This window comes from Cryphonectria parasitica, assembly GCF_011745365.1.
Source record: "Cryphonectria parasitica EP155 unplaced genomic scaffold M406scaffold_6, whole genome shotgun sequence".
NCBI classification, from domain to species: Eukaryota; Fungi; Ascomycota; class Sordariomycetes; order Diaporthales; family Cryphonectriaceae; genus Cryphonectria; species Cryphonectria parasitica.
In genome coordinates this window covers 3,816,167-3,832,406 of record NW_024468914.1, presented here as the reverse complement: position 1 = coordinate 3,832,406, position 16,240 = coordinate 3,816,167, and the positions used below count along the sequence as shown (strand labels likewise).

General features: G+C 52.7%; 7 protein-coding genes across 7 annotated transcripts; 2 read left to right on the top strand and 5 right to left on the bottom strand.

Annotated features, from left to right (window-relative positions):
* Positions 1-43: 43 nt before the first annotated feature.
* M406DRAFT_65270 (uncharacterized protein) lies at positions 44-1,477 on the bottom strand (the record flags this gene model as incomplete). Its single annotated transcript, XM_040924924.1, has 3 exons — positions 44-511; positions 593-1,248; positions 1,315-1,477. 3 exons carry the CDS (start codon positions 1,475-1,477, stop codon positions 44-46), a joined length of 1,287 nt encoding a protein of 428 aa, XP_040774985.1.
* A 492-nt stretch (positions 1,478-1,969) lies between these two features.
* On the top strand, positions 1,970-3,704 carry M406DRAFT_261102 (membrane transporter; the record flags this gene model as incomplete). Its single annotated transcript, XM_040917415.1, has 4 exons — positions 1,970-2,280; positions 2,366-2,530; positions 2,612-3,315; positions 3,445-3,704. 4 exons carry the CDS (start codon positions 1,970-1,972, stop codon positions 3,702-3,704), a joined length of 1,440 nt encoding a protein of 479 aa, XP_040774984.1.
* Positions 3,705-4,996: 1,292 nt separating this feature from the next.
* On the bottom strand, positions 4,997-5,788 carry M406DRAFT_51388 (uncharacterized protein; the record flags this gene model as incomplete). The annotated part of the gene is made up of 1 exon (XM_040924437.1): positions 4,997-5,788. A coding segment is annotated over one exon (792 nt), but the record flags the coding sequence as incomplete, so codon positions are not given.
* A 251-nt stretch (positions 5,789-6,039) lies between these two features.
* Positions 6,040-6,935, bottom strand: M406DRAFT_357322 (uncharacterized protein; the record flags this gene model as incomplete). Its single annotated transcript, XM_040923648.1, has 3 exons — positions 6,690-6,935; positions 6,178-6,617; positions 6,040-6,094 (listed from the first exon to the last, which is right to left on the bottom strand). Coding segments are annotated over exons 1-3 (642 nt in total), but the record flags the coding sequence as incomplete, so codon positions are not given.
* Positions 6,936-7,377: 442 nt separating this feature from the next.
* Positions 7,378-9,106, top strand: M406DRAFT_341366 (Aldo/keto reductase; the record flags this gene model as incomplete). The annotated part of the gene is made up of 4 exons (XM_040921655.1): positions 7,378-7,529; positions 7,594-8,590; positions 8,656-9,012; positions 9,086-9,106. 4 exons carry the CDS (start codon positions 7,378-7,380, stop codon positions 9,104-9,106), a joined length of 1,527 nt encoding a protein of 508 aa, XP_040774981.1.
* A 307-nt stretch (positions 9,107-9,413) lies between these two features.
* Positions 9,414-10,370, bottom strand: M406DRAFT_332453 (HET-domain-containing protein; the record flags this gene model as incomplete). Its single annotated transcript, XM_040920743.1, has 3 exons — positions 9,414-9,695; positions 9,804-9,988; positions 10,256-10,370. The coding sequence occupies 3 exons, from the start codon at positions 10,368-10,370 to the stop codon at positions 9,414-9,416; spliced, it is 582 nt and encodes a 193-aa protein (XP_040774980.1).
* Positions 10,371-11,413: 1,043 nt separating this feature from the next.
* M406DRAFT_75242 (uncharacterized protein) lies at positions 11,414-15,692 on the bottom strand (the record flags this gene model as incomplete). Its single annotated transcript, XM_040925824.1, has 8 exons — positions 11,414-11,880; positions 11,950-12,344; positions 12,416-13,701; positions 13,750-14,176; positions 14,224-14,480; positions 14,520-14,590; positions 14,707-15,586; positions 15,633-15,692. The coding sequence occupies 8 exons, from the start codon at positions 15,690-15,692 to the stop codon at positions 11,414-11,416; spliced, it is 3,843 nt and encodes a 1,280-aa protein (XP_040774979.1).
* Between the last annotated feature and the right edge of the window lie 548 nt (positions 15,693-16,240).

Here is a 16,240-nt window from a genome sequence, read left to right as displayed (position 1 = left end):
TGCTTTGCCTATACAATGCTCAAAATTGCGGAAGACTCTATAATCACACTGCGATATCTATGGGAAGCTGTGGGAGTCTACTCGAAGTAACGCGTCCTTCCTTGAGCACCGCTAGTATGCCGCCGGAGCCTATGCTGTCAAGTACGCCGATGTTGTCCAGAGGGTTTGATTTCAATATAATGAGATCCGCATAATAGTCAGCTGAAATCTCCCCGACTCGGTCTTCCAAGCCCATCATCCGGGCCGGGTTAATGGTAGCGCTCCGAAGAATGCTTAGATTTGACTGAACCTGCGACCGGATCGTGAATTCGTTGTTTTGAAACGGCTGCATCGAAGCCATAAGATCGGTGCCAAAGCAAATAGTAAGTCCCGCCTTTTCGGCCACCTCAAGCGAGTTAAGGCCGGATTGCATGACCCGGATGTTTTTCTCCATCAGATCTTTGGTGATCCATTGGTCGTATGGCGATCTCATCAATGTATGGTAGGTCGCCAGAGTGGGGGTGAAGAATACCTTCAAAGTGGTCCCTCGGTTAGTAACTCGATGCTTTTGAAAATGAGCTGCTGCTATACCCAAGTCAAGGCAAAGTCTCACATCTTTGCTGGCCATGTACTCGGCCGTCTCCTGGTCGAGGAAGTTGCCGTGTTCAATACCACGAACACCATGCTCCACCGCGTGCCGCATAGCGCGGTTGGAATATGCGTGTGCTGTTACGTAGGTATCGAAGGATGCAGCAGTTCGCACTATGGCTGAAAGTTCCTCGGGCAGGAATTGGGCATGCGCCAAGTTGTTCAGCCTGCTTGAGACTCCGCCACCAGCCATGATCTTGACGAAATCTGCCCCCTTGCGGAGTTCATCGCGGACTGCAGTCATACACTCGGCAGTTCCGTCGCAGAGCCTGCTGATTCCGGACTTGTGACCGGCGCAGCACCGTGTCGTCGGGTCGTCATCCTCGTGGGCGGCTCGTTGATCTCCGTGCCCCCCAGTCTGCGACAGTGCGTGACCTGCGATGACCAGACGCGGACCAACGATGAGCCACTCAGCAATAGCGTCCTTCAGTGCGCCATCCGCGCCTCCGCAGTCCCTGACAGTGGTGAAACCCCTAGCCAGCATCTCTTTCACAACGTATGTCGTTCGGAAGTTGTTCATAGACTGCGATATGTTTTTGTATGTATTCTTAAGGCCTTGCTCACCAGGTGTCGCTGTAACATGCACATGTGCATCGATCAGTCCAGGACAGAGGAAAAGTCCTTGCAAGTCCACCACCACAACATCATTCCCGTCGTCGACATCTGTCGTGACGTTGCTCACTGAACGAATACGGCCCTTGGAGAGCACGACTGTGGCATTCTCGACGATGTTTCCCTTCACTGGGTTGACGAGATTGACATTGATGAACTTGTAATTGGTTTGTTGGGGCAAAAGCCAGGGCTTGTCGATGTTTACCGGAGACGATTCTGGCGCTCTCGCAGTTCTCATCTTGAAAGACTGGTTGTGACGTGAACAGTATGTGAGTGAAATTCTGCTCCTTGCACTCGCAGCACCATAATGAAGGTAGTTGCGACCTCCATGGAAAGAACAAGAAAGAAAAAAAATAGCTAGGAGCCTTATCGGATGAGCATCGCGCAGAGAGCAAAAGCTCGGGTACGTGCACCCGATATTCCGACAAGCCCTCAGAGCACGCCCGATAGGTGTCTTAAATCGACATTATTCAATCCTAGCCAGATAAGAGAGACTTATCACCGCGATAGCCGAGCGAAGACCCCAACAAATAAACCATTTCCATGAAGCGCTATGCATCGTAGCGAATATTTCCCAGATATTTGTTCTGTCTCATTCCTGCATCTGACCTGCAAGTCTCGCATATGATTCACAGGAGAGTCACTGCAATTGAAGACAATTTTTCCTTTGGTTTTTGCTAAGAAAACGAACATGGAGAAGGAGATCATTACGTCGAAAGATGCTTCCGCAATGGCCAACGAGAGCGAGAGCCTCAGTGATTTTGCAGTCGGACAGTCCGACTTGATCGCCGAGAAGGCGGTTCTTCGGAAGATCGACCGCGTTGTGCTCCCATTGATGTGTCTTGTATACTTCTTTCAGTATCTTGACAAGCAGGCCGTCGGCTACGCCGCGGTCTTTGACCTGGCAAAGGACCTCCAGATGAGCAGCGACGAGTATTCCTGGGCCGTGAGCATCTTCTACCTCGGACAACTGACCTCTGAGTATCTTTTTATCTACCTCATGAGCCGTTTCCCCATTTCACGAATGGTTGGATACATGATGTAAGTTTTATGTCCAGCTTTCTCTCGACATCCCTAGAGTAATGGGCTCGACAGAACGATGCTAACTGGGGACGTGTCATTAAAGCATTATATGGGGTATTGTTGCTGGTTGTCTCGCAGCGCCAAAGGATTTTGCTGGCTTCGCTGCCGTTCGCTTCATACTTGGAGCCTGCGAAGGAGCGGTTTCTCCAGCGTTCGTTATGATCACAGCGCAATGGTACAAGAAGTCGGAACACCCCATCAGAATAGCGTATGTTCTAGGATTTTGGCTCGCACTACATGTCAATCTCACGATTCAGACATTTCAAAATTAACAGATGATTCTTTGTAGGGCATGGGTAAGCTGCAACGGCGGCGCATCTATTGTTGGGGCGCTGATCATGTACGGCGTCGGACTCGCAGACAATGTCGCTATTGCCAACTGGAGGGTCATGTTTCTCATCTGCGGAGGTGCCACCGCCCTTTGTGGAATGCTCTTTGTGCTTTTCATGCCCCAGGGGCCTGAGACTGCGTGGTTTCTTACCGAAACCGAGAGGAAAATTGCCTGTCAGCGCCTTTTGGATGACGGCGGTGTTGCCACGGAGGACAAGCCCAAGTTTCAAAAGTCGCAGGTCCTGGAGGCTCTGACAGACCCATTCTGCTGGGCTGCCGTTCTCATCGGCTTCTTGGGCACATTTGCATCCCCTGTCCTCAAGTTTGCTTCTCTCGTCATCAGCGGCTTCGGATGGTCTCCTTTCAACACGATGCTTGTCGGACTACCCTCAGGTTTCCTGCAGATCCTCTTCATCTGGGTTACTGTTTTGGGAATTCGTGTCACCAAAATCCCTCGGTGCTACTGGGGAGTTGCTCTCACCGTGCTCCCCCTTATCGGCAACATAGGCATCTATCTTATTCCAGCAAGCAACAAGTGGGGAGTTGTGGCCTTCACCTGGCTCGCTACTGTCATCTCCCCAGTCTTGGTGGTTAGTCTGAGCCTGATGGCTTCCAACATAAAGGGAACCACAAAGAAGTCGGCTGTTAGCAATTCTTACTTCAGTATGTCCTTTCCTCTCCGAATTCTTCATTCCCCCTTGAGACACAACCCGAGGAGTTAGGATCCTCCTCCAAACGCAGTCCCCTGGCGTACTCTCTCATTGTTGCATCTGCTGACAAGAACCAAAATAGTCGCGTATGGCGCTGCTGCTGTCGCCGCACCCCAGCTTTGGCAAACAGCCGACGCCCCCCGATATAGGAAAGGTCTCACGGCAGATGTGATTTGTCTCTCCTGCATTATTGTTGTTTTCCTAGTCTACCGGATTCTTGTACTCAGGGAGAACAAGCGCCGTGATGAGCTGGAGGAAAGTGGTGCCAACAGTGGATCTGAGACTGATGGGACCGCAGACCAGACGGACAGGCAGGATAGAGCACTTCGGTATGTTGGGTGAGAGCAGGGAGCTTTGTGACACGTGGAGGTTGGTAGGCACCTGGGTATTTGTTGGCATTGTAAAATATTCGAACAAAGTGTTTCAACAATACGGCCTAGCCTCTCTCCTTTTGCATTTATCTGCCCACGAAGCCCCATATTTGGTTGCTTGTTTGGTTATAATCGTGTATGTCTCATATAAAGTTCTGATGTCCGTCGTCCAAACTATGGAGAAAGTGGTCGTGAGAATGTGCCGCTTTGTAACATGATGCACCTCATCCGGGTCACGACAGTCTTTCCATGCTTTCACTGAAATCCAATGTTCAGTACATACAACATATGTAGGGTCATGAATGATCTAATGAAACACTCATAGCAAATTACAGTTGCCCAATATCGGCATATCAGGTGCTGCAGTTAGATCTCTGCTAAAGATATTGAAGTCTGGGTTTTCGAGGACCCAAAACGATGGCAAATCAAACATGCCCGATGCATGGCTTCGTTCATCAACCAGAGTCGGTGGATTAGTAGCGTCTTCGTTGTTCACGCTGGGCTGAATCACCAAGACCATGTTAGCGACCTGCTCTCTGATAAAATGAATAATCTTCAGTCTCTTACCATGTCTTCAGAAGAACGAATAGAGTTGACAGTGGATTTTGCTAAGATGCCATGCGGAGATTGTGCGACCCATGCCTTCCATGCCTTCCTTCCCTTTTCGAGCCTTGCTTCTTCGCTAGTTGCCACAACCTCGCTGCCATCTTCTGAGTTACTGATATCATTCTGTAAGCTACGTAAGATGTGTGTCAAAGCGCCGGCGGCGAGTTGGCTGCCCTCGGCGAGGTCCAAAAGAACCAGTACTCCCTGCCGAATCGACTCCTTGATTATATCTAACGAGAACCAGTTGAGGTTCTTAGCAATCAATATGACGTATACAGCAGCGGTACAGTAGAGGGAGTCATGAAAAGAGAACCGACAGAGCTGGGATCTGGCCCTGAGCGAAAACATTATGCGTATCGTTGCCACAGCCGACTTGACGCAGGTCTGCGCCTGTTGCCGAACGAACCCAGAGATTGCATCATTGAGGATCCATGAATGGTTCGCCGCAGCCGCGTAATTGAGGCAAGATCTCGTCAACAGGATCGTGGCCTGCTCGTACGCTAGGGACACATGCGCTACAGAGCGAGAGATTGTATCTTCAGGGCTGGTTCTCAGACGTGGCGGTAGGTTCTTCCGAGACTGTTCCACCTCATCTTGAAGCTGTCGGAACGCCCTTGGGCTCATTATCGTGCCCTCTCCAGATGCCGGCGTGCAATAGACGATGTTGACAATCTTCCCCATCAAATGGCAGAGTTTAATCATGGCGATGAGGCCGTCATTTGTTGGTGATCTTCCGGTTAAATGTCCCCATTCAGGAATGTCCACTGGAAGAGGAGCATCGATCTCGGCATCATTGATTGCCAAAGGACGACCCATTTCCACTGAAAACATACGTTCCGCGACGTAGACAGACCACCAGAGCCTGTTTCGAAGTTCTCGAACGTGCGGGTGCAGAGATTCGGTCCCAAAGGATCGATGCATGCCCATGTTCACTGCCATCCTGAGTGCGAGCCCAAGAAGGTTGTAGCCAGCATCCCTGCTCTTGGCGCTGGGAAGAAATATGCCTTGAAGGACGCACACTTGTACACTTGTCATGGATGATGAGACAATGACGTCGGGAAGCAATTTGCGCGAGATTTCGTAGAAATGCCAGCCTGGAGACTGCGACGGCTTTGGAACGTTCAGCCGCGAGAAGTCGAGAGCTGGCATGCCGGGACTCGCCGAAGCGAACGGCGGTAACTGATCCTCAGTATCCCTTCGACCCGCGTCCGCGTTAGGTATTGCGACTTCGGCAAATTGGCTGCCAATGGCAAACACCATGAACATGAGGCAAATGAACTCGCTGGAACGCTTCGAGTCAGATGCCTTCAGCAGGTCAAACTCATTCGTGCCATCGTATAGGGCGGTCAGCTTTCGCGAGAATATCTCAGGGTGGATGTAAAATTGGTTTGCCTGGGCAGACCGAAAAAAGGTTGCCACCAGGAAGTCGACCACATCTCGGGGTGGTAAAGCAGCAAGCACCGCAGTCTTCAGGTCGGGGGAACACTGTATTGCAGGCCATTGGTGGAGTAGAGAATTCTCATGACACTCCTACTTCCGTTCAAAAGTTAGAACGGCCTATACTTAGGTGGCCACTCAGAAGTGTTTTCCTTTATTTCTTCAATCAAAGAGCGTGTAGTTGACTTGCCTCTGATTCGCCAGCTTCCATGGTTTCGGTTCCATCATTACCACCACTCTCGGTGTGGGCTTGCCCCTCTGTCACGAGTTGTCGGGCGGATTTGAAAAAGGTCCACGAAGAAAAGCGACCTTCGAAATCTAAAAACAGCATTCGCGCATTTTATGAGCATGGAAGAAAGCTAGGGACCATGTGGATGCAGACTTCTAGAGCGTCAACGTACGAGTCTTGCCCTGATTGATTACAGTGATTGTCGCCGTAGGCATCGGGGTTCTACCTAGAGCATCGTGTCGGCCAAGGTCCACCAGTCCGTCACCAACGTCGGGCTGAGAACTGGTGCTCAAGTATAGCGGTTGATGCCTCGTTTCTTCGGGAGTCACACATTCTGGATGAGCTGGACTAGTCGGGCCATAGTTCCGCAGCGCATTCAAATCATCTGTTCGTACATCGGGGTGGAGCTTGGCAAAAATACTCTCCAAGAGACGCAGCTTTTCTGCACTATGTTGCTGCGCTTGCTGGACACTGTTGATTCGATCCGATTCAGAGTTCATGTCGGGCGATATTTTGCTACTGGCATAAAGACATTGCCTCTGATTGCCTGAGCATCTGCTGCAAGGGCTTCGTCCATCACACCTGAGTTTGTCACGACGGCAAGGCTCGCAACTATCGGACCTCGGATGAGGGAATCAGCCAAGGCTGGTGCCTCCAAACAAGTGAGGGTTGAATCGCACTCACGCTTTCTTCGCTCTCTTCCGCTGATCGAGTGGCACAGTGGGTCTTTTACGGCGTCCAGATCTTGCTACCGTGTGCTTCTCATCATAAGCCGTCCCGGGCCCGGTGCTGGGCGGCTCACAAGAGTCTTCGGTACCAAGGGACGAGGCCATGTTTGGCTGCGACGGAAGACGCGTCCCAGTGATCACCTTGACGGCGTCGACAGTCGCATGAACCGTATGCGGAACGTGTATGGTAGACAAACTGAACGGATGAAACCCAAGCATGATAAGCAAGGGTTGAGACTTGGTCGGGTGCATGTACCCGACTTTTATTCATGCATATCAGAGAGGTGGGGTCCGATAACGGGATGACAAGACTAGCCTAAGATTGGACGCGTGAAGAAATCGCAGAAATGCTGATGCCGATATTACATATACGTTACCTAAATCAGAGTCGCCTTGAGTAAGGAGATAAGGCAACTTTTATGACAAGCGTCCTCGCATCCGAGCCGAGGATTTTGTGACACCGGAGGTACACACAACGGAACAATGGCACGACTATCCATCCGTCAGGCGCAATCTATAATCATTTGACATTTAAGAGACAATGTGACAACGAGGCAATCTTCCTACTAGACTCGGACCTTCTATAACTCATACAAGATATTCTCGTGCTTAATCGCGCCAATAAAGCCATCCCGAGCTTCACCATGGCGTCCTCATCTACTACCCTAAAGCCAGAGAAGACAATAATTGGGAGCTCTCTGGAGATCCCGCGGATGATCAATGGCCTCTGGCAATTAGCGGGTGGGCATGATGAAAAGGTGGACATCGCGGCTGCGGCCGACGCCATGAATCCATTGTAAGTGAAGCATATGATTCACTGGGCTGGCGCTTTGAGCATATTAAATAACGATGGAACATAGAATTGACGCTGGACTGAGTGCGTTCGATATGGCGGATCACTATGGTGATGCAGAATTAGTTATTGGCCAACATCATGCACACGGGTCCCCAGGCCAGGTCACAGCATTCACAAAATGGTGTCCTGCCGAGAATGGCATCAAGACTTTTGAGCATGCAGAGGCGGCCGTGGATCTTGCGCTGACGAGAATGGGCCAAACAAGCATAGCCCTTATGCAATATCATATCTGGGACTATACAGACGATACCTATCTTCACAATCTCGGTCATCTTCGCAGACTGCAGCACCAGGGCAAGATTGGCCACCTGGGGCTCACCAACACAGACGCGGCACATCTCGAGCTCTTGCTACACTCGGGTTACCAGATTGCCACAAATCAAGTATCATGCTCAGTCATTGACCGGCGCGTCGTCAGAGGGAGACTGTCATCAGTCTGTGCAGAGAACAATGTCGGCATTCTTGCGTACGGCACACTACTTGGCGGCTACCTCTCCGAGAAGTGGGTCGGCGCTCCAGAACCGCAAGATATGGAGGCTCTCAACTGGAGTCTACGGAAGTACCTCCGCTTCATTCACGCCGCAGGAGGCTGGCTCCCCTTCCAGCGCGTCCTCCAAAGCCTGGCCACTGTTGCCTCCAAGCACGGTGTGCCTATCGCCGCAGTCGCAACGCGCTGGGTGCTAGACATTCCCGTCGTCAGCGCCGTCATCGTAGGCTGCCGGTTGACCGCAGGTTCCGGCAAGTATACAGAGGCCAACCTAGCGGCATTTTCATTTTCCTTCGATGATGAGGATGTGGCTTTGATCTCAACGGCCCAGGAGGGCTTGTCAGACATTCCCGGCGATTGTGGAGACGAATACAGACGACCTCCATTCCTTACTGCGGCTGGGGACCTGACAGACCACATCAAAGAGACGGACACAATGCGCGCTGTCACGGAGGCTATATCACAAGGGAAGCGAGTTGAGCATTGGTCCGCGAGCAAATGGGAGCCTATCGCAGTAGGTACAGACGGAGAGCCCAGAGGAACTTGAAAACGCATGATGTTGACGTGAACACCCAACAGGGCTACTCCCGAGCCATGAGAGTAGGTGATACAATCCGGGTGTCCGGAACAACCGCCAACTTGCCTCCCACACTAGAAAACGCCGTTCCTTTAGGTGTTCTTGGAGGAAGTTGTGCGCGCTGCCAGACAGTAGCAGCACTCGATATCATTGAAAGGTCTGTCAAGAAGCTGGGTGGGAAGATGACAGATGTGGTCCGCACAAGAGTCATGGTGCGCAGAGAGGAATTGTGTGAGCCTGTCAGCCTCGCACACGGCTGGGTTTTCCAGTCCTGCCTCGGCATTCGGCCTGCCAATACGCTTGTCACAGCCGGAATAATCGGCGACGATTTCCTCGTTGAGATTGAGGCAGAGGCAGTGGTAGGTATTGGCCAAGAGAAAGGCGTCTTAGTTGTATGATGGTAAAAAAAAAATTAAAAAAAGAAGAAGACAGGAAAAGAGGCCGCCGAATTAGCGTGCAATGGAATAAGCATTGAATCAATCCAGAGAGTTCTGGAGCGTGTACAAAATTCATGTAACAACGAATTGGTTCCAGAAACCATGGTCTTCAGAAGCCCAAGATTTAACTGCTAAAGCATTGTCAGCAAATTAATATGATTAGTCTTCCACAACTCAGAGCTGCCATATTGCAGAGCATTTACTCGAAGTTTGCTGGCACGGGCGTTATCTTTACCCACAGTTTTGTATTTTATATCGTCATTGGGCTGGGGCCCGAAGATCTCAGGCCCTATGTGTTTAGGGATCGGCAACCTGACCAGCAATCACTGCGCCATGAGAACGGTCAGGGTTGAGTTTTGATAGACCGCTCCTATCCGCGTGGCTTCATACCGCCAATCTTCGTCGTTGTCAGAATCTTGAATCATGCAGAGACAGTCAATCCATACATATTTGAACCCTACTTGCCGCAGGATGTGAACAACATCCCGGAACATTATGGGCAGCGCAGAGAGGGCTATCCCCGTGCTAAGCCTTTCGTGCAAGTTATGTTGGAGCAGGCTGATCTGGCTTGTCTCTTCGCTCCAGCGATGACTCAGTGTTGCATACTGTTATGACGGCGGCACATTGTCGACTAAAGAGATTGTCTGGCTGTTGGAGTTGCCAATGGACAGGAGCCTTGTAGGGATGAATTCGGGGTCGGTAACGCCGCATACCTGCGTGTGATGAGCGAGACAGCGCTGCAGGCAGACATTTGCCAGGGCAATGGCATCCCCGTTGGTGGCCCTGCAATGGTCCCTAGCCTTGAGGGCCGGGTACCTCTGTTCGCACTCCTCTGCCATCAGCATTTGGCTGCTTTCACTTGGGGAATAAAATAGTTCGAACTTGACATGACGTTTTGCTATTTCGGGATACCTGGGAGGCTGGAAGTTTTGATGTTCCACAGCGGAAAAAGGCACGTGGAGTGATGGCTCCTGGGCATCTTGGGTATGTACGTTGATAGAATGGTATCCGTAAAAACAGCCATCACCAGTAGCCTGAGCGAGGAGTTCCAAGATCGCTGCGCAGCTAAGACAGCTCGGAGGAGATGAGGTGTCAAGATGCCAACAGCCATCTGTGAGCCTCTGAGGAAGAGTGTCACCGCCGCTCTCACCTCGCTCAAACATACAGACTTTACATCTGGGCTTGGAAGGCCGGCGCCGTAGTTTTCCCTTGTAGCGCTTCAGCGTTCGAGACAACCTGTTGTCCGGCGCAGGATCAGGTGCAGTTGGAGCCTCCGACATTATTTGCTTGGGAGAGATGTAGCGTAGTGACGACTCCCTGGGGGCAGAAGCGACAGATGACGCGTCCACTCCAGATCGAATTCAGGGTCCGGTCTGCTGGTCCAAACTGTTAGCAATAGCACTAGCGTCATGCTGGTGAGAGTGATAGCATGAGACTTGTAATCTGCTCTCCAGCCGCCGCTATTGTAAGAGGCGGTCTGCGCCTGCAAGCTCTGTGAGAGAGGCAGGAGGAATGGTTTCCATGAAGAGAGAAAAGGGAACGCAAGAATAACGAGAGGGAAAAAAAAATGCTAGGGACATCACCTGAAGATAATCCTGTCGGTATGCAACGAAGAGTCGTGGTTGAGAGGGTTGGAAGCTTGAAATTAGTCTTGTTATGGATGGTGGATGGCATGCGTTGGAGAACCCAGAATATGCTGGCAATCCTCCCTATATCTAGCGTGAGGTATATTTGTTTTATTGAAGTACGCATTAGAAGTGGATTGCGGAGTCTAGAGCCTCCAGCCAGTATTGAGCGCGAGGGCTAGTATTGCTCTCATCTAGCAGGCGGCGGCAACACTCGTTCCAACAACAGAAGACAGTTTGTGTCAACATTCCTTAATTGTGTCGAAGTCGGAGCGGGGCTTTTCAAGCTGACAGCATTGGTAGGCTACAGTATTGTAGGCCAGCTCAAAGCAGCCTATCACATTAAGCAGATGGTTGGAGAGCAGCGGGACGAGTTACCAAGCAAGAAGCTTTCTGCTAGCATGGCTGTCCTCGGGACATGCCTCGAATAAGTCATGACCTTCATATGGCTTTAAGGTTGTCATTCCTTTTCAAATTTTTTCTTCGTCTTCGGATAGACAGTAATGAGAAGATACTTTGCCCCTTCTTTGTTTTCTTTCCAGTTTACACCCTCTAGACCGATCTAGACCAGCATTTGAGGTTCAGGTTCGAGACACAGACTGGTCTATACAATTTGATACGCAGTGCTCAACAGAGTTAGTTTTCATCGGTTCCATGAAGCTAGGGCTTCTATTGTTCGGGGGCTATGTGCGCTAAAGCTATACGGCGGCAATGTGGGATGGTGTGCTCATCCACAGCCGGTCTCGTTTCTCGATATACATCTTCGGTACTGACGTGTCCAACAGCTGGCGAGTACTGTGATCGTCCGACTTGGAGGTCCAGAAAAGGCTCTTTGCCCAGAAATCAAGAAGATCTGGGACAGCAAGGCGCGGAGTTGCCCAGGTGTTGGCAACAGCCTCATAATGCTCCGCTGAGGTGCCCATGCTTACTGGAGCGAATTTGGAGTCGGCCACCTCGAGCTTCGGGGAACAGCACAGGTTGCCGGCGTCGAGAGCGTCCTCCTTCTGCAGCTCGCCGGCCTTGATCGGGGCCAGCTTGTCGGCAGAGACCTGAGGTGGCGGCGGGGTCAACACTAGGTCAGACCTAAGTTTTATTGTGTTGTTGCCCCCTTCGGTCAGCACCGTCATATTGTTCCCAGACACTGCAGGATCTTTTGATGAATCGTCTAGAAGAAAGGAAAAAAAAAAATAGGTTAGTAAACGTAGGACGGTCTCCACATTGGACCGCAGCTTACACTTATCCCAATATCCTTTGGGCATAGCCTTTGTCGTAGACACCACATTCCAGGCAACCTTTTCGTACGCAGGGTCTAGGTTGCCATCAGATCCTCGGAAGCTCTTCTTGAACACCCTGACATGAAGCTCAGACGAGATGGGGTCGGCGCGTTTCATGGGCTTCGCGAAAAGTGGCGTCTCGTTGATGACCTGCACGATCCGGCCGTCGACGAAGAGAGAGCTGATAGGAAATGAGCACCCGACGGAAAAGGTGAAGAGGCCACTGAGGACGTTCCACCGCTTCTCTCTCTGGTCTTCCTTGGGCTGCTCCTCCTTGTCGGCCGCTTCAGATATCGAGGCGGGGGCGAGCAGGCCCGAGGTCGCGTTGAAGTTGATGCTGCGCTGCGCTGCGGACCTTTGGCGCCAGAGCCCCTGTTGCCCGACCCCAAGACGAGGTCGTAGAACTGCTGCAGGGACTTGAGCTACTCGGGGATCTGGGAGGTGTTGCCAAAGGCAATGTCAAAGGCAAGGACCCAGAATTCGACGCGGGCCCTGCCGCCAAATGGCTGGCCCCCGAGGCATATCTGGGCGCCGAGCTGCGCGTTGATGTTGGTCGACACCCAAAAGGCCTCGATGGTATAGTTGACGCCGACGGTGATGCCGCCACTGACGCTGTAGCGATCCGAGTCGATGTTCAGCAGGGCCCTGAAGAGGATCTTCTTGGTCATTTCCCCCTCCAAGAGGGCCGACAAGTCGAGACTCCCAACCTGAGCCTCAAGCCATAGCATCAGTCTCGGGAGTAGGTCACCACTATTGAGGCTCATGTCAAGGGTGACGAGGTTTTTTCGTATACGCAAGACGACAGAAACAGGCACATCTCCCTGACTAGACGACGCAGGTGCAGCCGCCTCGGAGCCGGGGAGACGCAAGGAGCAGTCAAGAACGAGATCGGTCTGCACATCCCTGAGCACACTCTGGCCTCTACTGGTGACCACCCAGTGACATTCGCTCTTGGAAACCACCTTCACCCCTTTGACGCTCATCCAGGGGACGCGCGAAGCCAGAAACTTGGTCATTGTTGCCGTGCTCTCTGCGTCGCCGAGATACTGGAGTCTCTGAACGGTCCGATAGCTCCGCTCCGGGTCAAACCAGACGGCATTTCTACTGCCTGGCTGGACATCGAGCGTTAGACGGATATCTAGGAGCTGCATCAGCTCTGCGTCCTGAACATCCACAGGCAGGGTAGACAGAGACACGAGATCAGCCAACCGCACAGGACCGGTGTCGCACTTTGGATCCAGGGCGAGAACCAACACTTTCTGGGGACAGACCAAACCGCCCATCTCCTTGCTGATCGTAGAAAGGCTGCTGGAGTCAAACATGTGTCCGATGTGCTCGGTGCAGAACTCGAGTCCGTTGGAGAGCTTCAGCCCGAGGTTGGCGATCTTGTTGGTGGCGCTCGGCGCGAGCTTCAGAGACGTGGCACCGATGGAGGCGCTCAGCCAGCCGTACAGCTCGTCCGTCTTGTCAAACTCGTAGTACTTCTGCGTCTCGCGGGCCGCGACGACCACGGGCTTCTCAGCCAGGTCCAAGCGCGTGTTGTGAAGCGAGCCGACAAACACGTCGGCGTCGCCGGGACTCAGGATCGAAGGCATACCCACGACGCCGCCTTGCAGTTTGAGAAGGGTCGAGGCAATGCAGACTTCCCGCTGGACCGCGGAAAATGTGGACGTGTCGATGGACTTGGCCTCTCGCGAGGCAGCCAGCCGGTCCTACATGGACGGATCTGGGTACACCCAGCGCGGCTCGCGGGGACTGACCAGGCGGGGATTATTTTCGGCCGGGATCTCGAGGGCATCGGCAGGCGGCTCAAGGAGTGTCTCGAGGTTGTAGAAGACGTTGCTGTGGTCGAAGCGTGTCTGGGCGAGGGTGGTCTCGCGCTCCCGGCTCCAGCTCGGAAACTGGCTGAACATGGCTTGATCTGGCGGCGAGGGAGCACTCAGAGCTGACACAGAGGCCGAGTTCACGGCTAATTGGAGGGAGCGGATTGTTGCCACAGACCTGTCTCCAGCGGCGGTCTGGTAGGTCTGTACGTTGTGGCTCCCGAGGTACTTTATGCTCACAGCACCGTCCGAGGCGGCCCTGGGTGGCATCCCGAGACTCGACGCAGATGTACTCGACCATGCCCTTTGCGACCACAGGGTCAAGAGATTACCCGTAGACGGCAGCACCAGCGGCTGGGTAGGACTGTACTGTGATAGGAAGGAGATATCTCAGACCATCGGCTCTCGCACTGATGGATGATCCAGTCCCTGGACTCGTGCTCCGTGCGGGGCCTGGTCTTGTCCTCGCCCCATAGGCAGTACTCTTCGTACACGTTGAGCAGGCCCGGCTGTCCGAGGGCCTCCTGACGCTTGTTCACACGGTAATAGAACTCGTCTAGCTTTCTAAACAAGACGCTGTCCTCTCCGCCAGGGCGGACAAAAGTGTCGAATGAGAGCTGGCCCGTTCCCGAAAAGTCGACATAGCTACAAGCCCCCGTCGGACCGGCCTGCCTGATAAAGTAATAAGGATATTAAGTGGCATAAACTGGCTTGGATGTGGCAACATCTGGTCGCTGGGACATCAAGAGGGTGTGCAGGAGTAGGATGAGCTCCCAGCCTGAAAACCAGCGCCGTCAGTCAGTCTTTCAGACAGCCAGTCATTCAGCGCACTCTGCCACCAGGCCCATCTTTGCTTCTTTTTTTCTTCTTCTTTTTGGGGGGTCTACGACTCACGAGGGTTATTGTATTTGCTCCCATTGAACATGACCAGGCTCTGCAGGCCCAGGATATTCACGGTGTCTGCAACCGAGACTGGGCTCCCGCTGCGTCCGCCAATCTTCATCGACGTGACGGAGAGGACCTCAACGTCGGCGCTTGGAGGAGCAGCCGTGACCAAGTCGACTAGGCCGTTCTGTACCACATCTTCGGCATGACCACCGCCGTAGTAGGAGATGCAGGCTGGTTTGCTGTTCCACATAACCAGGAGCGCGAGAGACGGGTCCGCTTCTGGGCTTACAGAGGTCTCGGATCCCATGACAATATCGCCAGCCACGACAACGTACAGCCCCGGCATATTAGCACCTGGCGGATTCCTTGCCAGCAGGTCATAAGGAGAGGGCGCCGGACGGGCGAGAAAGTCGATCGGCAGGGTTCCGCTGGCGAGCAAGTCACGGCCAAGCAGCTCTCTCTTGTTGCAGACGAAGTTGCAGAAGCCACTGACAAATGCCGGCTGGCTTGCCCTTGGGCGCAGCATTGCGTAGGTCAGGCGGTTCCCTGGCGTCTGCAGCTTCATTTCAGGCACATGCGAAGGGGGCGCACACGGCGCGTACAGAACAGACAGCGGTTTATTCTGCTTGTCGTACTTGAGCCAGCTCACCCGAAAGCTGTCCGACTGCTGGCCCTCCTGAATCTTGGCCCCGATCTCAGCATTGAGCATTTCGAAGAGGCCACCGTAGTAGTCCGAATGCCAGACGGAGAGGACTATGGCATCAAATTGCAGGGTAGCGCAGCCATAACGAGCGGCGACGGACGCGAAGCTGCTGGCGAGAACTTGGCTGCCAAACTGTGACGCTTTCGCTGGGCCGGTGTCGACGAGGACGGCCTTGATGATGGTCTTGTTGGCCGTTGGTGCCGACTACCTCCCTGATCAAGAGGTGGACGGTGCACTCGCCGTCGCCGACGTTGAGATGGATCGAGTCTATGCCATAAGACTCGCCCATGGTTACTCTGGTCTTGGAAAGGTGAATAGACAGACAGTACAACAGAAAAAGGAAGAAGAAACTTGAATCGAGCGGCGAAAACTAAACACAACTTGCAATCAATTCCTTCCAGTTCACGGATCTCGTTGGGTTAAACCTCTCTGTTGATCCAGAAAAGGGTACGCAAACCAACCGAATACGTGAAGGCTGCCCATGCGAATCAGAAATACTACAGGGTTGCTCTTGGTCAACATTGTTCTGTTTCAAGCGGGAACAGATATCGAGGTCTCTCGAGGTGGACAATTGTGGAAAACGATAACATCCAGGTCTGGCGTATCAGCAATCCTAGACCCGATCCAGACGACTTAGCTCTGGGTGATGCTCCAAAACGGAAACACAAGGGGTACGAGATTCTCTTTGATAAACCCACACCGTGGCATGGGGTTTAGCTGCTCCACAAACTCGCCGCCCGCTAATGTGCCCAAGGCCAGCTGAACAATGATCTTCGATATACTATTTAAACGGCATCGTACGACATGTACTATAGTGGCGAACCCCTGCACTGTTGA